Source organism: Ipomoea nil, unplaced genomic scaffold (genome assembly GCF_001879475.1).
Source record: "Ipomoea nil cultivar Tokyo-kokei standard unplaced genomic scaffold, Asagao_1.1 scaffold1125, whole genome shotgun sequence".
In the NCBI taxonomy this organism is placed as follows: Eukaryota; Viridiplantae; Streptophyta; class Magnoliopsida; order Solanales; family Convolvulaceae; genus Ipomoea; species Ipomoea nil.
The window spans coordinates 592,559-614,602 of record NW_017617553.1 but is presented as its reverse complement, the minus strand read 5'-3'; the positions used below and the strand labels follow the sequence as shown (position 1 = coordinate 614,602).

Sequence of the window (22,044 nt, the reverse complement as noted above, 5' to 3'; positions counted from 1 at the left end):
TTTAGAACTAATTCACACGGACTTAGCTGATTTCAAAACCACTGAAAGTAGAGGTGGAAAGCGTTATTACATCACGTTTATAGATGATTTTTCGCGTTTCACTAAACTTTATTTATTGAGATCAAAAGACGAAGCAGAACAAAAGTTTGTGGTTTTTAAAAATGAAGTTGAAAACCAGTTAGACAAAAAGATAAAAAGGCTTCGATCTGATAGAGGCGGAGAATATGAATCTAATTCTCTTAAATCTTTGTGTGAAATCTCTGGGATTATTCATGAAGTAACAGCACCATACACTCCTCAACAAAATGACATTGCTGAGAGGAAAAATAGAACTCTCAAGGAGATGATTAATGCAATGTTAATCAGCTCAGGTGCACCGGACTCTTTGTGGGGGGAAGCTGCTATAACAGCAAACCACATTCTAAATAGAGTACCGCACAAAGGGTTTGATAAAACACCCTATGAACTGTGGAAGGGGCATGCCCCAAACCTTAATTACCTGAGAGTATGGGGTTGCTTAGCTAAAGTAGGGCTGCCGTCCTTCAAAAGGCCCAATTTGGGACCTAAAACCTTAGACGCCATTTTTGTTGGGTATGCTGAAAACAGTGCTGCATATAGGTTCATGTATTTGGAAAATCGTACAATGGGTGAAGCAAGAGATGTCGTTTTCTTTGAAACAGTCTTTCCCTTGAAAACACCTTGTCCCTCATCCGATGTTAGCCTTCAACAAAATTCTACTAACTCTTTTCCGAGTTTCTCAAACACTTCAGAGGAACCAAGAAGAAGTAAAAGAGCTAGAATAGAGAAAAGTTTTGGTTCTGAGTTCATAACATACTTAACAGAACTGAAAGACATAAATGAAATTTGTGATCAATTCATCTGCCAATTGGTCCTAGAAGAAGAACCAAAAACCTTTCAAGAAGCTATGCGCTCGGTAGATTCCACATTGTGGAAAGAGGCTGTTAAAAATGAGTTAGACTCTATACAGTCAAATCACACGTGGGAGTTAGTTAATCTACCAAGAGGCTGCAAACCTATCGGTTGCAAATGGATCTTTAAAAGGAAATTGAGACCAGATGGCTCAATTGAAAGGTTCAAAGCCAGACTAGTGGCAAAAGGCTACACTCAGAAATTCGGTGAGGACTATTTCTTTACTTATTCACCAGTAACAAAAATAGCAACCATTCGTGTTCTATTTGCTTTGGCCTCTTTACACAGGTTGTTAGTTCACCAAATGGATGTGAAGACTGCGTTTCTCAATGGTGAACTAGAAGAAGAAATCTATATGGAACAACCTCCCGGATGCGTAGATCCTGGCCAAGAAGGGAAAGTATGCAGACTTAAGAGATCTTTGTATGGCTTGAAACAAGCTCCCAAGCAGTGGTATGAAAAATTTCATAAAACTTTATTAGACCTGGGTTATACTACAAACCGGTCAGATGCCTGCTTATATACTAAAGAGATAAAGTCTAGCATTGTGATCATCTGTCTCTATGTAGATGACATGTTGATTTTTAGCCCTAATATTGAGGCTATAAACGACACAAAAAGAAATCTATGTGACAAATTTGACATGAAAGATCTAGGGGAAGCCGATGTAATACTTGGGATAAAAGTCACAAAAACCAAAGAGGGTTACCTCTTATCTCAAGGTCATTACACGGAGAAACTTCTAAAGAAGTTTGGGAGCTATGATGTAACTCCAGCCAAAACCCCGTACGATCCCAGTGTAAAATTGTCAAAGAACATGGAGAACAGTGTGTCACAAGAAGAGTATGCAAAAATAATCGGTAGTCTGATGTTTCTAATGAACTACACTAGACCCGACATTGCATACGTAGTAAACAAACTCAGTCGCTATACCCACAGCCCAGGTGTCTTACATTGGGATGCACTAAAACGGGTACTGAGATACCTGAGAGGCACAGTAGACTGGGGCCTAGATTATAAAGGGTCTCCAGCTGTGCTAGAAGGGTATTGTGATGCGAACTGGGTAAACGGTGGTGATGATGCAAGCTCAACTAGTGGATATGTATTCACTATGTGTGGAGCCCCTGTATCGTGGAAATCGTCAAAACAATCCTGCATTGCCAGATCAACGATGGAAGCTGAGTTTATAGCTTTAGATCTAGCAAGTCAGGAAGCAGAGTGGCTGAGAAACCTATTGGCAGACGTGCCGTTGTGGGGGTATCCAGCACCTGCTGTGCCTATACACTGTGACTCACAAACTGCCATCAGTGTTGCGCAAAACAGTGTCTACAATGGCAAGAGAAGACACATAAGAGTCAGACATGAGTCTGTGAGGCAGTTAATGCTGAATGGGGTAATCACAATGGAATTTGTGAGATCTGAAAAGAATATAGCAGACCCCTTCACGAAAGGTCTGAATCGAAAGACCGTCCTTGATACGTCAAGGGAGATGGGCTTGAAACCCAATGTGGTAAGAAATTCGTGATGCACCATATATGTTGGGCATATGAGATCACGGAAAGACTTACAAAACTGGGAAAACCGGTGACAAATCTGTAGCCTGTTACAGGTAGTCTATGCAGAGATAGACTTGACAGATTGAAAAGTCTACATGTAGAGGTAGACGAAGCAGGGATTATCACAAAGTTAATGAGTGCAACTAAGTTCAAAACTCGAATGACCAATGAGTTCAAGATCTAATTCACTCTCGGGAAAGGGTTACTTAGTTCCACTACATGTCAGTTCAAGTTTTATACACTGATATGGAAATTAACTCTGGTGTAAACTCAGGTTGGTACGGTATAACAATGCCATCTTAAATGTGTGGGGGATTGTTGGGAACATTTAAGTATCAAGCTTTGTCCCACATTGCTTGTGTATCTCACTATTTCTCACTATTTAAATTACCACTCAATTTAGAAGGCTTGAAGTGTTATGAAGAGGAAACAAGGGGAGAGACCGTGCGCGCCGGGCGGCGTGACACGGTGTGGTCAAAGTTTTGTCCCGCACATCTTTCCTTTTTAACTCCTAATTTTAAGGAGTTTTGACCACCTTGTCCGCACACTATTCACAAACTGTGAACGTGCATGGGACATGAGTGATTCTCCTTCACTTGCTCTCCTTCTTTGTAGCATTTCACTGGATGGGGTGGTTTTATTCTCAGTATATATAACACACTCCATCTCAGCTAATAATACACGCTGAGAACCTTCCTCCCACTTGAAAAATCCTAAACTTCCATGTTCATAGTGAATCTGTGTTTTCCTGTCGAGAGCATGCGATACCCTGGTCGCAAATGCTTTTAAGGGAGTGATTTATATACACGCCACAGATATAAGTTTCCTACTTTTTCCCTATCCATTTTCAGCGCCTATTTGCAGAATTCGAAGATCATTATTACTGCATATTTCGACGCTTATATAAAGTTGGTGGATCGGAACTGCTGTTGCATTCTCCAATTTTCTGCTGCTGCTAATTTCGAAGCATATATATTGCATATATATATATATATATATATATATATATATATATATATATATATATATATATATATATTCGACACTGCTGAAGCTACTAGTGTTATTATTATTGTTGGTGTTCGAAATTGAAGCTGCCACATAATCCACATTGAAGCTGCCACACTGCTTCATTCATGCTTCATTGTTAATTATTATTGTTATGCCAAATTAAGGCTTCACGCTAATTGCAAATTTATTGCTGCTATTCGAAACCAAAGCTGCTACTCATTTTATTGCGTTTGTTCGACTCACTGTTGCTGTCCAGGTTGGTTCGCATACACGCAAACAACTTTCAACATTTTTATATTCGAAAATAATATGCTTAATACTTTTTAACATCAATTTATTAACAAGATGTACATTATGCAAATACTATAGGTGATCAACTCAAATTCTGGTTCCTTGAACATGCACGATTCCAATCATATATGTGGGACAAACAGTTCAACATATATTGGGTGGGGGCTTAAAGGATCAAATACAGTATTTTATCATTGAAATATAACATTATAAGAAAATAAAATCGTGCATTCATTATATTTTTGACATAATAATAAGTGTTTTACTAATTGTGTTTTTAACATAATGATAAGTGTTTGATATCAAAGTAGGTCACGGGTTCATATTCCAAAAGCTGAGAGAAGAACTAGAGGATAAGTCATGTTTTTAAAAAGTGGTTGGCCCGACACATACTATCTCTAATAATTATTATACAACGAACCATGGGCCACATGGACCATGGCCAAAACAGAGTCGTTTCTTTTAATAAAAAGAAATGGCAACCATTACGTCTATTATTTTCAGCAATGGGTTGAGTTTTTTTTTTTTGTTTTTTTTTTTAATGATGTAATGAAACTACAGTGTATATAAAATAAAACTGAATAACATATCTCACAAACTGAGTGCATATTGTCAGATAAACTGTAGTTAAATATGAATGATACTTTAGTGGTGTCGTAATTAAACTACATTATGCTTAAATTGAACTGAAAAACAAATATCACATATTAAATGTGTTGGTGATGAATAAGTCGATTTACAAAATTATATATATATATATATATATATATATATATATATATATATATATATATATATATAGGGGGATGGTTCAAATGATAACATACTTGCAAGTATAAAGCGAAGAATGATAAGATCCATTCTTTTGGGTAAATTAATAATTGAGGGGTGAAATAAATAATGGAAATATGGGCGGAGTCAATTTTATAAATATTGCAAAGTTGAAAGTTTACAATAATTATTAAAGCTTATTATTTTTTTCAACTTATTATTAAATTTTATTAAAAATGATTAAAAAATGTCCACTTAGCTGCCACGTAAGTAGGTAACCTGCTAAAATTGATGATAACATGTTATCAGGTGAAATTGCATATATTTGGAGTGTTCAGTGGCCTAATTGTACTTTTTTAAAGTGTTCAGTGGTCTAATTGCACTTTTTCTTCGTTTAGTAGCCTAATTGAATTTGTAAGTTACGTTCAGTGGCCAATTTAGACCTTATTTCTAAAAAAAGTGACAAATAAACCTTTAAAGTTTAAAATATATATATATTATTGAGTTTTATCAAACCTCTTAAATTCATAAAAATTAAAGAAAAAAAAAAAGAGACAAATTTATTATTAATTACTTCCTTTGTCACATTTTATATGTCTTGTTCGATTAACCAAACTTTATTAAAGTTATTTAAAATTTATTTTTATAATATTAAATTTATTTTTTGTGCAAAAAATTATATATTTAGAACTATATTAAAGTACTATTAAAAAAACAAAATTTTGAAAATTATTAAAAAATATATATTTAAGAAAAAAAAAATCAAAGAATGAAGAGTTAGACTGACCAATGAATAATAATAAGATTGATAAAATGCAATTGGGAGAGTAATAATTACATTAAGGGTGTGTTTGGAAACCAGGAAAATGATTTCTGGAAATCATTTTCCGGGTTTTCAATGTTTGGAAAGAAGGAAAATTTGAAGTCAACTGAAAATGAGGTACTGGTCAATGGAAAATGAGCCTACTTTTAAGGAAAACAACTTCCGCTTTAAAAAAGGGGAAGTCATTTTTCAGATGTTGACTTCTTCATTTCTTCACTTCAAGAGCAGTTGACTTTCTTCATTTTCATTGGCTTCTTCATCCTTTGGCTTTTGGGCTCACTGGTTTCCGACAAGTTTCCGCGGGAAACCTGAGCACTGGTTTCCTAAGCTTTGATTTCCGGCGGAAATCTGGTTTCCGCCGGAAACCAAAGGTTTTTAAAAATAAAAAATAAAAAAATATAGTAAACAACCCATCTGGTTTCCGCACAGAAACCAGATCTTGGTTTCCGGCGCGGAAACCAGATGGTTTCCTGCCGGAAGTCATGGTTTCCGACGGAAACCATGAATATTATGTTTGTTTTTTTAAAAAAAATAAATAATATTATTTGATTTTAAAAATAAATATTATTATTTATAATATTATTATAAATTTTATATATTTTAAACAAAATAATTTATTATATAAAATGTTTAATTATACAATTTTACATCATTTCCGAAAAATGAGCCAAACACCAAAAGACATTTTTCCATTGTGCAGCCAAACACAGGAAAAGAAAATGACTTCTGGAAAATGACTTATTTTCCAAAAGTCATTTTTCAGAAGTCATTTTCCTGTTTCCCAAACGGACTCTAAGACTTGAATGTTGAAGACATGAAAGTTTTAGACAAAGCAGCAGGCCAGAATTAGAAAGAAACAATAAAATTATGAAGAAAAGAAAGCAACAGCAGAATTTCGTAGAAGAAGAAAGAAGCAACAAAGTGTATCTACAACATAATTCTAGAGCTTGATTATATTTCCGAGAAGCGAAGGTTAAAAAAAAAAAAAAAAACAAAAAACAAAAAATAAAAACAAAACAAATTGATTAGAGAGCAAGTTAGAGATTCTCACACGTGAAAAATCTTGCTGTATAACTTTCATATATTTCATGCATGCCAAATATTGAAAGGCACTAAAAGGCAATAAAGTATGTTCTTAAAAGAAGTAGCGGGATTAATTTTTCAACATATCAAATCAAGGTACAAATTCAAATCAAAACTATCACTCTCCAACAAAAAGAATTTTGATCATCTATAAAGGCATGAAGAGTTGAAGAATAAAGAGTGACGGGGGATATAAGTACAAGAGATTTATTGAGAAAAATCTTCAAAATTTATTTCATTCTTATAAGCTTCATAGATACATTAGTCAGAATCATATATAGATACGCAATGATGGACGTAATTATAAACGATACTAGGTGATTTGAATTGAAATCAAATTACCTAATTCGTAATCAAAATACCTAATGTATAATTAAAGTATACCTAACTCATCATCCAATTTTATACCTAACTTATCCAATTTTATACCTAACTCATCAAAAAATTCAATCTAATTCATCAAACTAATTAATTCATATTCAATAAATAAATAAATAAATAAATAAATAAATATATATATATATATATATATATATATATATATAGAGAGAGAGAGAGAGAGAGAGAGAAAAAAAAAATTTCAATTTTGGTCATATGACTATAGGGGCTTGTTAATTTCAGCACCTGACTTTTAAAAGTGTTAATTTAGTACCTTGACTATGCAATTTTTATCAATTTTGGTCACTCTGGTCAAATTGTCGATCAAATTTTGCTGAAAAATTTTAACACTTAAAATAATGAGGGTATTTTAGTCATTTCACATCTCTACCTTCTTCTCCGGCGAATTCATTTTTTCCTGCGAATCCATCGCAGCAGCACACCTTCCAAAGCATACTTAAACTCATTCGTCCAAGCCGTCGCCAGCGATTTATTAGGGTTCAGATGGCCAAAATTCCGGTTGAAAACATCTCGCCATTTGTGTAAGGGGAGCTTGAGATATCAGCGGACCTAGAAATCTCCAAACTGCACTTCTCTTCGTGCTCGTTCAGCACACCTCTGCCAAAATTCCGGTTGAAAGCTTTTCCAGCAAAAAACATGCTTGCTCGAAGAAGAAAGCAAAATGCTAAAACTGATGGTGGTGCCTATTTATTCTAAAACTTATCTATATCAACATTATGCTAAAAATTGATGTTGAATAAATACTTCTCTTTTTAGATAATGTTGAATAAATACTTCTATTTTTGGGTAATGTTGAAAGCATCGTAGCGCACCTCATCCTCGGATTCGCCGAAAAAGATGAATTCGCTGGAGAAGAAAGAAAGAGATGTGAAATAACTAAAATACCCTTATTATTTAACTATTAAAATTTTCTGGCGAAATTTGACTGACAATTTGACCGGAGTGACCAAAATTGAAAAATTTCATAGTCAGGGTACTAAATTGACACTTTTAAAAGTCAAGTGCTGAAATTAACAAAGCATCTATAGTCATATGACCAAAATTGAAATTTTCTCTCTCTATATATATATATATATATATATATATATATATATATATATATATATATATACACGCATATATATACCTAACTAATCAAATATCTAATTATTTCATCTAACAACCTAATTTATAATTAAAGAAATATTGAAGGGAATATACTTGAGAATATAATATACCCAAGACAAGAAATTCGACCATTGAAGGAAAATAAGAGAAGGAGCCACAAGTATATTAGATAATATTAATATTATCCATAAATATATTCAAAGATACTAATATTGATAAATAATCAATATTTATCAAAATTTAAGTGTTTACAACCACATTTTATCAAAATAATAATAAAACACAAATATATTATTAACCATTAAAAAAACGTACCTGCAGCAGATTGGAGCCGGCGGCTGTGGCGTCACAAGGCACCTGTCGTCGTCGCAGGGCAAGGGAGGGGTGCAGATCGACTGCGTGGTGGTGGGTGTGCGACGACGGTGGTGTACTTGTGTGTGCGACGTCGCGGTGGGTGTGCGACGTGAAGCAGTGATGGCCGGTGTGCGATGGGTTGACAATAGATCTGAAGTTGAAGCAGTGAATGGTCGTGCGTGGGAGATTATCATATCTGAATGGGTTGACAATAGGCAACAGTTTCTCTTAAAAATAGTTGCCTATTATAAAGCAATTTTTTATGGCAACCATTTCTCTTAGAAACGGTTGCCTAGTATAAAGCTATTTTTTTATTTTTTATAAATACATAAAAAAAATACAATCCGCATCTGTTTCAGCTAACAACAGTGGCAGATTATTGATCACTTATTTACAAAATTGTCAACGCGAATTTTGGGTTAAGAATAGACAATTGTTCTTTCAACAATAGTTGCTAAATGTCAGTCTTCTATATTCAATTTTGTACTAGTGAATCAATTTCTCATTCACCCATTATCCGTTTTGAGCGTACAATATATCAATCTCTTCGTCTCACTGCGAAGAACTCGAATCCACTTTGATCCTACCCAAATTGGAAGTGGGCCCCAAATATATGTGTACCACAAAATAGCCTCTTACAATGCCATTTTATTAAAATTTTAACAAAATGTATATTGTTAAATGAAATTGTAGTTTAATTTGAATAATACTTTGATGGTGCAGTAATAAAACTACCGTGTGTATGAAATGAAACTAAATAACATGTCTTACATATTGAGTATATATATATATATATATATATATATATATATATATATATATTGTTAAATGAAATTTTAATTGAATAATAATGATATTTTAGTGCTGTTGTAATGAAAGTATATTGTGTATAAAATGCAACTGAATAGCAGGTTTTATATATTCAGTGCATATTGTCAAATAAAACTGTTGTTGAATTAAAATGATATTAAAATAGTGTTATAATGAAACTGTAGTGTATATAAAATGAACCATAACAGAATTTGTCGTCTATCATTATAAATAAAAAAAAAACAAAAAACAAAAAACTCCGTTTTGGCCACGGTTAACAATAGAATTTGCCATACAAACTCATAGCAAACACTATTTCCCAAAATGGATGGATCTCCACCTTATACTTGAAGGGTATCCAAAAAAAAAAAAAAAAAAAAAAAAAAAAAAAAAAGTACAATATTCTTCTCCCAGAAAAAAAAGTACAATATTCTTCAATAGACTGAACCCCAACTCTAAGGGTCCTCACATCCCGACTCAACAGAGTATTTGAGAGGATGTAAATCATGGTAACTCAATTGAATATAAACTACAGAGGTTAGACCTTTACTCACTGCGCATAAGGAAAAAAAATACAATATTATATTTAGTATATGTAGAGAGAGACTATTCTTCCAGAAAATTAAAATAAAATAAAAACGTATCATACTATCATGTTACTGGCCGGGACAGTTGCATGAGTAGTTAACTCATATATGAAGGTGTTGATCCCAAGAGAGTTGAACCAGAATGGCGAGACTGTAAGCGGTAAGCTTATACGCGTCAGTTCGATTCCTCAGATTTAGAAACATTACAGTTGGCCTCTATTGATTGATTGCTTAGTTTGGATAAACAAATTGATTGCTAAAAAAAAGGTGAAATTTGAATTTTTTTATTTTTTTTATTTTTTTTAAAAAACATAAACTTAATTCATTTCTAATGATAAAACATTACTGATGATAGACGGAGAATTTATCAATTACTCTGAATAATCTAACATAGAAATAAACTGTCTAGCTAACAAGTGAGCAGCTTGATTCGTATATTGTCTAACTAACAAAAGATAAACTTACATGAAAGAAGTTACCTATCAAGTTAAAGAGAATCAACATTATTTTATTAATTGAACTTTGCTAAAAAAATGTGAACTTGAATATATTAATTTAATTGCCTCAAATTCTAGTTAAAGAGAACCAAGTTCTAAGTAGAATGGTCACGGAAAGTGTATTTTAATTATTTTAATTCTGCAGTTTTTGTGATATTTCTAAGTGGAACGGTCGCGAAAATTATCAGCGTATTTTTTCAAATCGCGACTGTTTTTCTTAGAAACGGTCGTAGATTCTTATTCAAATATTTACAATTTTGTCACCGTAAGTTTTTTTAAGAATACATCACCCTTCGTTTTAGAATGATTGCGAAAAATTAGTCTCCTTTGTTCATTTTTGTACTAGTGACATAGAGTAATATACTTCAAGCGAGCAATCAATGAATCACATGTTGATACATGCTTGGCCATGATTATTTAAGAAATCGATCTTAGCTTATTACTATTACATTACATAGTTTAGATATTTATAAATTAGAAATTACTAAATAGTTATTTAACTTATTATTACTGGTCTTCGAATTAGTTTAGGTAGTTTAATTATTTACAAAATACTAAATAATTAATCATTCTTAGTTTAGGAATCTTTGTAATCAACCCTATAAAAAGGGATTATTATTCAGAATAATGGCAGGCAGAAATTTAATCCTAAAAAAGGTCTAAGGGAGTTTTGGGTCTCAAACAAACCAGTGTCTTCTTTTTTTCTTTTCCAAATGTTATTCTTTGTTCAATTTTTCTTATGCTTTCATGCCCGTGAAGGGAGAACATAACATTGGTTCCGTTGCCGACGTTATGGGCATCACTCAGTCGGAGTTTGAAGTTCTCATAGAAATAGCGACTATGCTGAAACACTTAGACAAAGTTTTACGCAGACTTGCCGATGACATGAAGGATTGGCATCCGCCGATTTTCTCCAAAATTCAGCAAATAGAGGATGAGGCTACTTCACTTGAACCATCAACAATCTTTGTTGACCATCCACATGTGGAGATAGCGCTGATGCAAGCCAATGTTTAAGCCGATCAGCCTCATGTCGATTCAGCACAAAAGGTTGCTGACTCTACTGAAATTGAGGTGGTGCCCTTTCCAAAAATCGTCCTATGTGTGGAAGTGTTATTTCACCACTCTACAACCCCATCTTATTTCCTGGTTGTGTTGTATGGTATTGGTTAGTCCTATCTTTGGTGTCTCCCTCATCATCCAACATTGATATTCCAACTAATGCCTTCAAAGGATGTCCAAGTTTGGAGTCCTCCTCACCACTATTCGCTCCTCCATTAATCCTTAAAATGTCACTTTTGGTTCTTCCATTTGCACTTCCTTTGAAGAGGCCATTTGATCGTGCAGTGGGAGGTGTTGGCAAAGCTTGAGGTCTAAGAGGGGAGTAATGATACATGTTTGGGCCATGATTATTTAGGAAATTGATCTTATTTTATTACTATTATTATATTACATAGTTTAGATATTTAGAAACTACTAAATAGTTGTTTAGAAATTACTAAATAGTTATTTAACTTATTACTCTTGGTCTTGGAATTAGTTTAGGTAGTTTAATTATTTAGAAATTATCAAATAATTAATCATTCTTAAGAATCTTTGTAATCATCCTATAAAAAATGAGTTATTCAGGATAATAGCAGGCAGAAATTTAATATAATCCCAGAAGAGGGGTCTAAGGCACTTTTGAATCTCAAGAAAACCCCTTCTTTTTCTTTTCCTTTCCAACTGTTATTCTTTGTTCAATTTTCCTTATATTTTCATGCCCGTGACCGGGATAACATAACACATGCATAACCCACTTGTTAGTTATATTACTTAATACTGCATTATTTTCAGTCGGATCCGAAGGTAGGTACGCATCCTTTTATGAGGGAAGTTTTAATTTCCTATATATAAAAACAATCAAAATAGTAAAATATTTTTTATAAATCAAATATACTTTATTGACTTCAAGCCTTTGAAGGTGTCATAAATAAAGACAGATGGACAAGGAAGAAGGCCACGATAAATATTTAAGGAATGGAAGAGGGTAATGAATCGACTCAAGCAGTGGCCCCTTCTCCCATATTTGGTCTCAAAACTCTTTTCTAGCTAGCTAGTTTAGCTTCATCATCACCAATGGCAAACCCCATCGCCATAAATGGCGAGAAACAGAACCGCCGCAACCGGGAGGCGGAGGTGCCGGCTAGCCCCGCCACCCAATTGTTTCACACAACAACTCTCAATTGCTGCATCATCGCCATTGTCGGGTGCACCACTAAAATCAACGTGGATGTAATCAAGACGGGTCTCGAGTGTACTTTAGTTAATCACCCTCGCTTTTCTAGCATCCTCGTAAGTTTCTTTTATGTCTCGTTTTACATATATGTTGGGCGGTGATCGATAAAGGTCAAGTTTAGCACCGGGTTGTTGGGACCTTGGGGGATTATTAGGAGTTGGTCGGACTTAAAAGGTCAAGTCCAACACTCATTGTCTTGGAAACGTAGAATAAAATTGGGTATTTGTAATAAGTGTTTAATCCTAATAAGTGATATTAGGGCTGGTTAATATTGGAGGGGGCCGGGAAAAGGATGGATGCAGTAAAGCCTTTAAATGGCCAAGTCCAACACATTCTTTTTTGCTACTAGCTATAACTTTTAGCATGCTAAACTTTTATTCTAGATAATATAAAATAATACAATTTGAGTAGTTAGTTTTGCAACTTTTGTGTTGTTTTATTAAAGGCAATGGACGACAAGAGAGGGAAGAAAAGGTGGGTTCCGACCAAGGTTAACGTGGACGACCATATTATATGCCTGGATTTGGAGCCGGACATGCAGTCGGCCGACGAGTTCGTGGAAAACTATGCCTCAAGTTTGACAACAAAATCGTTGGACATTTCGAAGCCATTGTGGGAAATCCACATTCTAAACATCAAAACCTCCGAAGCAAACTCCATAGCAATCCTTAAGATACACCATTCACTCGGGGACGGTATTTCTATCATCTCTCTAGTCCTTGCTTGTACCCGAAAGGCTTCGGATCCGAATTCCCTGCCCACAATTCCATCCAGCAACAGAACCCGCCCCAAAATCGGGTTTTTCCGACAGCTTCTTTTGTCGGCTTGGCTATGTTTGATGTTCATTCTTAACACCGTCGTGGATATAACGTTGTTCTTGGCTACGATACTGTTTCTCAAGGATACCGATACTCCGTTGAAAGCCAAAAATGGGGATACTTTCAACCCCCGAAGACTCGTGCATCGTACTGTTAGTTTAGATGACATAAAGCTAGTCAAAAATGCAATGAATGCGGTACGTACAAATTAAATATGTCTACAACTTTGATTATTTTTCATTAAAAGAATTTTATAATTTCTTTATATATATATATATATATATATATATATATATATATATATATATATATATAATTAAGTTCCCTTGCGGTTGAGTGTCTCCCGTGCGGTTGTGCGATGATTTAAGTGCGTGAGTTTTGTACTAAAGGTGCGTGAGGTTTGTGTTTAAGGTGTGTGGTGTACTTAATATGAGTAGTTGTTGAAACTTAAGCGGCATGAGTTTTGTACTTAAGGTGCGTGAGTTTTGTACTTAAGATGCGTGAGTCTTGTGCTTAAGGTACGTGAGTTTTGTGCTTAAGGTGTGTGGGTGTGTACTTAATGTAAGTAGTTGTTGAAACTTAAGGTGCATGAGTTTTGTGGTTAAGGTGCGTGGGTTTATGCTTAAGGTGCGTGAGTTTTGTGCTTAAAATGCGTGAGTTTTGTGCTTAAAGTGCGTGAATTTATGCTTACGGTGCGTGATTTGTGTTCTTAAAGGTGTTTTGTTTTTGTGCTTAATGTGCGTGTGTTGTGTACTTAAAGTGCGTCAGTTTAATGCTTAAGGTGTGTTCTTTCGCACAACCGCACGGGAAGCCCTTCCCTATATATATATATATATATATATATATATATATATATATATATATATATATATATATATATAAAGAAATAAGAAAAATCAATATAATGATATTATTGATTTTTTTAAACTCATGATTCTTTATATTACAAGGTATTATATGTTTTATACTTTCTCAATCTTTTTTATCCATGGACGGTCCATTTAGAATGGAAATAAATGTGTCATCGTCATATCGCATAGTAGTTGGCATATTATTGATTTTTTATTCTGATAAAATTAATAATTTGAACTCCATTATTTGTAAATAATAATAATAATAATAATAATAATAAAAGAAATATATTGTATTATTTTCTCAAATTCTAACATTTTAAAATAATTAAATATATGATCACTCTTTTTGCAATTTTAGACAATAAACGATGTAATGATGGGGATGTTACAAGCTGGAATGTCACGTTATCTCAACAGAAAATATGGTAAGTTTTCAATGAATCTTTTATTTGAATCAAAAAATTTCTACCAAAATTATTCACTACTATTTAATGTGGTAATATAAATAAGTTAAATTATTTTTTTAATCCGGGAAAGAGTAGACTAATTTATAGTAATCAATATATAAAAAGAATTTTATTACTACGTAGATTATTAAAATATTTGGTCTATGCTTTACCTATTTAATATCCAACGCATTAACCCATGGGTTGTAGATGAATTGGAGTGGGTCTTCTCATTCTTCTTCCTAAAAGGTTGAAGTCTCAATCCTGAGGGCCCTTATACTCCAACCCGACAGAACATCTAAAATGATATAAATCATGATAACTCAACTGAATCACAGAGGCTAGACATTTGCTTACTGCGCACAAGGAGCCCCTCACTTTGAGAGGTTGCTCCCACACTGCCGCTGGTAAATCATGGGTCTTCTCATTCTTCTCCCAAAAGGTTGAATCCCCAACCCCAAGAGCCCCCTACACTCCGAACCGACAGAGCATGTGGAGGGTCTTCTCATTCTTAACTATAGGTATGCTTAAAAAGCTAAATGAAAAATTCATATTTTTAAGTTAAACAAGGATTTTATACAAATAATTAATTAAATACATTTTCCTTAATATAAATTATCTTAATTGGTTTAATTTACTAAAATAATATTAATGTTGTTGTTGTTAAGAAAATCATCATTTTTGTCCCTCAATTGTTTTTCAACTGTTAATATAGTTCCTAATTTTCAATTTCAACTAATTTGATCATTGTATTGTTTACAATTTTGTCAATTAAATCCTTCAAAGGGATGAAAATGGTGATTTCTCCATTTCTAAAATTTTGTCAAATTGATCCTCGAACGATTTAATTGTTGAAATTTTAAATAATTTGATGATTAAATTAGTTGAAATTAAAAATTATAGACTACATTGACCGTTGGAAACAGTGATTTTCCATTATTTTATTATTATTATTATTATTATTATTATTATTATTATTATTATTATTATTATTATTATTATTTGATTTTTAATTATTTGTTTATAGGTATCATAAAAGGGAGTGCAACCAATAACAAAAATAATCTGCCCAAGAATGTTCGTCTTAGAGGGGCAATCATGTTCAACATCAGACCATCCACAGGAATAAAGGTCTCAATATAATTATATTATTGATTAAATATTGAATCACATTTCCTTATCTTCTTTTCTCTTTTTCTTCTTTCGTATTCTAATTAAATATTGATTAAATATTCACAAATTGTTTTAAATATCTATTTATATGCCACTAGACCACCAGGTCATTGGCTAAAAAACTAGTACTCCGTAGTTAATAAGTTAACTAATTAAAATTAAAGTGTTTGGTAAAATTAATTGTTTTATTATTAGCTGATAAATGTAAACAAAAACATAAATGAATAAACTAACATATTATAATTTTGATTAATGACGGGTAGATGGCGTCATTTTCTATTTTAGTAAAGATTTAAAAAAAAAAAAAAAAAAAAAAAAAAAAAAAAAAAACTTATTTTGAAACATTACTTGAGTTAGCGTTTCAGAATAACCATATTTTACCAAACAGTGCTTAGCTTATTTGTAACTTAAAATAAATTATAAACTCTACCCATGTGAGTTCACGAGCTGTAATGGCAATATCAATATATTATATTAAATAAAGTTCCAATTAAGTCATAATACATATAACTTTATTTTGTGGCCTGCATCATACCCAGGCTTTAGCTGAGATGATGGAGAAGAAATCAAAAGCAAAATGGGGCAATAAGATTGGATATGCCTTAGCCCCATTATTCATTGGATTTCAAGATAACCCTTTGGATTATATCAGAAAAGCAAAAGCCACCATTGATCGAAAGAAGCTCTCCATGGAGTCCAAACTTTCTTTCAGTGCTGCTCATATCGTACTCAAGCTTTTTGGGGTTAAGGTAAATACATTTTTTATTATCTCAAGCAATAACACTAATCAACATACCCTCCGTTAGGACCTATTTAAGTTTGTTTTCTTTGCTTCATGCTTAAAATTAAAAATTTAAAATTAAATTAATAAACATATCACCAAAGATAATAATCTTATTATCTTTCTTTATCATCCATCGAAGTTTGAACCTATAACCACCCATTTTAAATAATAATCGAGATGAACTTATTAGTACGACATTGTAAACATTGTTATTTACCTATATTAAGAATAACAAAAAAAAAAAAAAAAAAAAAAAAAAAAAAAAAAGAAAGATACTTTTGATCAAGTGTAAATAATTGTTATTTATTATTTAGTTTTGATAATTCAATATTTTTCAATTGTGAGACTTCCTAATAAGATTATTTTAAGGGCCAACCTCCACATAGAATAATCTTGATTAAAATATTATTTTTATTACAATATAAAAATTATTATTATTATTATTATTATTATTATTATTATTATTATTATTATTATTATATAGTATCCTTACCAATATATATATATATATATATATATATATATATATATACACACACACACACACACACACACATATATATAGGGACGGAGCCAGAAATTCAGTTGAGGGGGGGCGAAGCAGTAGGGACAGATTTAGAAATTTTTTCAAGTAAAAGCGAAATATTAAAACAAAAGAGATAATTTAAAAAAATAAATAAATTACCTAAGAAATATAGTTGTAAATATTGTTGGATATAGGTGAAAAATAAAACACATCAAAACTTTATAAAAATATTCATAACAAAATATGAAACATAATTAATTTGATAAAAAACTGTAAAACTATGTCAATGGCAAAAGATTTGAACTCTTGACCTCTACTATTATCAAACATGGGCTCTACTAACTAATCTAACTTACTCCTTAGGAGTCTTTGCTAACATTTAATAGTTTTTTTATACTAATACTAAAACTTGCACTCTATATATATATATATATATATATATATATATATATATATATATATATACAAATATTATATATGAGGTGGGAATAGGGTGAGGGGGAAGCTGCACCCCTGTCCCCTTTGGCTCCGTCTATATATATATATATATATATATATATATATATATATATAGTATCAGTGACAATTGTTGTTGCAATTTACTTATTTTCTTTATTATTTAAAATAATATTAACAATAATGTCTTCACTAAATTTCAAAATGTGGCCCCCGGGCACAGTGCGATATACCCATATAACCATATTAAATGCATCGATCTAACCTGTGCTGCTAGCTACCAATTCATGTTTATATACATTTTTATTTATGTCATTTCTACTATCTGTGGACTGTGATTGTACATGTGTTATCTCCCAAATTATCAAGCTGGACCCGGCCTGATCCACGATATAATTTATCCCATTTGAGTTGGTCTCGTTGTTGTCAGCAATTTATATCATGGACCATGGTTCACATAGCATTATGAATTCTGAATTGAAACGACAAGGTACAAAATTCATCATAGTCGTAAGGTACAAAATTTCATAACACAAAATATAAAAAATTACAACACAAGACACATACACATATTATATATTTACTTATTTTTATAATCTGATTTAGGTACATAATTTGTATTAATAGGCACTAAATTTCACAATACAAGACACAAAATCCATAAGATAAGACAAAATTAATAATTTGTTTCAGCTGCAGAATTAATACTCTTAAGGTACAAAATATCATAACACAAGACACAAATTTTACAACATAATACACATACACATGCACCAGGATCTACAGTGCACTGTGAATCCTGTCTGGTTCATGGTATAAGGATTGATTGTTGTCTCGATAACCAGAAGTTTTTTTTTTTTTTTTTTTTTTTTTTTTTTTGAAAATACAAGGTAAGTTTGAATCATTGTGGAAGGGGCTTATTGGCCTTTTCGTTTTAAACCAATTAGTAATGTACACCTTAAATTGGCTTACCGTTTAATCTGAATGATTATTAATTATTATAACATATCTATAAATTGTGAAATGCATCAAACAAAAATGTATTAATCTGCATTTTCCAAGCCATGTGCAGGCTACTGCTGCTATGATAACTAGAGTTATATGTAACACAACTGTATCAATATCCAATGTTGTTGGACCTCAAGAAGAGATCTCATTTTTTGGACATACTATGGCTTTTTCTGCCCCCGCTGTTTATGGGGTACCTCATGTAAGTATATTTTGCGTTATTATAAATCTATAATTACACAATATAAAATTATTTCATTTTTAGTCCAATGATTATTGTATTATTACCACTTTTAGTTATCCACTTTTAGGGACCGTTTGGTTCACGGAATGTTAGATTACCTTAGGGAATGTTATATTGCTGGGAATGTTAGATTACTAGGAATGTTAGTTTCCTGTGTTTGGTTAAAAACTTAAAATTGAGGTATGTAATATAATCATGTTTGGTTTAGGGTTATCTTTTATTTATTTAATAATAATATTATTATTATAATAATAAGCTAACATAAAATATATAAATAATTAGAATTAAAATGACAAAATTCATAAATATGCAAGGTTATCTTACATTACCTAACAAAATGAAGGGAATCACATTCCCTTCAAAATCCTATGTGGAGGGAATGTTGCATTCCCTGGGAATGTTATATTCCCTCAGAGAAAATGAACCAAACATAGGAATGTAAGCTCGGGAATGTCACATTCCCTTGGTTATATAATATAACCTGAACCAAACGCCCCCTTAATTTTTTTTCGAAAGGATCGACTTTTAATTTGATTGTATTTAGTCCCACAATTTTGTTGACATTGGCCCTGTTTGATAAATGGTTGTTAGTTGTTAGTTGATTGAGTTAATTAGAAGGTATAACTAGTTGATAACATTAGCGGATTGTAAAAAGGTGTTTTGTAAATTATATGTTAGTTTATAGTTGTTTAGTATAATTTCTTTTCTCAAAAAATTAATTGAAAAAATTATTTTGAGCAGCTTTTTGAATTTTAACATTTTAGAGTAACAAAAAGCTAATTAACCAAACACTTATATTAATATTTTAACCAAGTCAAACAACTAATAGTAGTTAAATAAGCCAAAATTGACCTAGACGCTGACTATTTTACCAAACCGGATTATGACATTTAGTTCTTTATTACAATTTTCGTCAAATTGACTTTACAATTTTAATCTATCTTCTTATTAAAAATATAGTTAATAAATGATATACGGAGTAATAAATAATAATTTGGTGAATTTTTTAATTACAATTTATTAGCTCTTTCTCTATGCTATATTATTTATTATATCACTTATGAGTATTTTAAAGCAAGAATTGAATATTAGAAAAAGTAGATGAGTATATGTGATGATACCATAATAGTTTTGACACAGAAAGTGAAAAAATAATAATAATAATTTCGTGACTCAAATATGATCCCCCCCAAAAAAAAATTAAAACTTATAACACTAGTTTTTTTTTTTTTAACCTTTTGCTATTTTTTTTGGTAGTCATTGACAATACACTTCCAAAGCTATTGCAACAAGATGACGATATCAATGGCGGTTGATCCAGAAGTGATTCCAGATCCATACCAACTGTGCGATGACTTGGAAGAGTCTCTTGTGATGTTTAAAGAGGCTGTGCTCACAACATCCACCCTTCATGCTTTACCTTAATTATTGCTATATTAATTCTTTGTAGTTGTTATTAAGAGTTAATACCCAAAATGGTCCCTCGACTATGCCATAATTACCAATTTGGTCCTCAATTACCATTCTTACTCAATTAAGTCCTCAACTATGTAACTTTTACTCAATTAAGTCCTCAACTATACAATTCTTACCCAATTTAGTCCTCAACTATACAATTCTTACCCAATTTAGTCCTTTGTATTAATTTGACTGTTTGTTGACTGTCAAAAGTCGGGATAAAATTATAATTTTACAAGATTTCTCCTTCCTCTCCATTTAGCAGCGCCAAACCATGCAGCAATACACTCCGATCAGATTTCGATCGTCAAAAAATCGTTGGAAATCAAATTCATGGGCTATCCGATGCATAACCACTACTTCGATACTGACAGGTTTAGAACCCAACCGGAGCTTATTACTACATGGTTTGGCGCTGCTAAATGAGGAGGAAGGAGAAAACTTGTAAAATTACAACTTTATTTCCACTTTTGACAGTCAACAAACAGTCAAATTGACAAAGGACTAAATTGGGTAAAAATTGTATAGTTGAGCACTTAATTGGGTAAGAATGATAGTCGAGGACCAAATTAGTAATTACGACGTAGTCGAAGGACTATTTTGGGTATTAACTCTGTTATTAATTATGATGGCCGCCTAATATTACATCTATTTTCTTAAATGATTTATTTGAAACTATTATTGAGATTAAAATAATTATTGTTGTCTTGGTGTTAATAGACTAACTAAAATGGAATTGCTCAATACTGATTTAGATTTGAAAGTTTGGTAATAGTGCAAAGAGTATATTTTGTGGAGTTATGATTTTAATAAAAAAAAAATCACAATTTGAGAGAAATAATTTAATTTGAATATGTTATGATATATTGAAACAATTTGAGAGAGATAACTATCAATAATGGTGTAACATCTCTGGGGGCATAGACTAACAAATTCGAGAGGGTTGGTGCTTTAAAAAAAAAAAAAAAAGCATTTTCAGTTCTCACCGTTTACATTTTCAACATTTTGTTAAATGGTCTTGACGCTTGGGTATTCATGGTTGGTTAAAATTAAATGACAAACACACAAATAAATAGTGTCACCTACTTTCTTTGCTCAACTCTAATTAATGAGAATGGGGATGGGGACCAAATTTAGAAAATAAGAACGGAGAGTTATATCCATTCTTCATGTATAACTGTCCCTCTCCCGCCCCGTCCTCAATACATTAATTTAAAGAAATTTTATATATAATATTGATGAAGTTATGAAAAAATTAAAGACTTAATATTAAATTAAAATTTGAATTTGATAATTTAAATTAAGAACTTAACGTTTATATTTTTTTAAAACTTAAATATTAAAAATTGTACTAAAATACTTGTTTGATTATGAGGTTGAGTACGAGGATGAGGAGAAATTTCCATTCTCTAGCATGGACAGTGAGCGGAGTGGGGTCGGGGACAGGGAGTATACTTCCCGCCTTATCTCATTGTCATTTTTAAGGTAATCCTAATCAAGTTGATCATAGGATTGACTTAATAACAACAAGATTTTAAGTTTAACTCCCTGTAGTAGCCATATATTGACCTCTGTACGTATTGCTTGATTGATTATTTGAGCAAAATAATTCTAGTGATGTTCAAGTCAAATAGTTGGATGGTTTTTAAACAAAATTTGGAGCTCGGTTAAATGATGATTTCTCATTATTATTATTATTATTATTATTATTATTATTATTATTATTATTATTATTATTATTACTACTACTACGAGAAATTGTACTTTTCGTTCTTAAATT

General features: G+C 32.0%; 1 protein-coding gene across 1 annotated transcript; it reads left to right on the top strand.

Annotated features, from left to right (window-relative positions):
* Positions 1-12,204: 12,204 nt before the first annotated feature.
* Positions 12,205-20,981, top strand: LOC109183376 (O-acyltransferase WSD1-like). The gene is made up of 8 exons (XM_019333457.1): positions 12,205-12,553; positions 12,943-13,512; positions 14,528-14,594; positions 15,643-15,746; positions 16,328-16,537; positions 18,627-18,764; positions 20,064-20,266; positions 20,888-20,981. The coding sequence occupies exons 1-7, from the start codon at positions 12,338-12,340 to the stop codon at positions 20,229-20,231; spliced, it is 1,473 nt and encodes a 490-aa protein (XP_019189002.1). The 5' UTR covers positions 12,205-12,337; the 3' UTR covers positions 20,232-20,266; positions 20,888-20,981.
* The last annotated feature ends 1,063 nt before the right edge of the window (positions 20,982-22,044 follow it).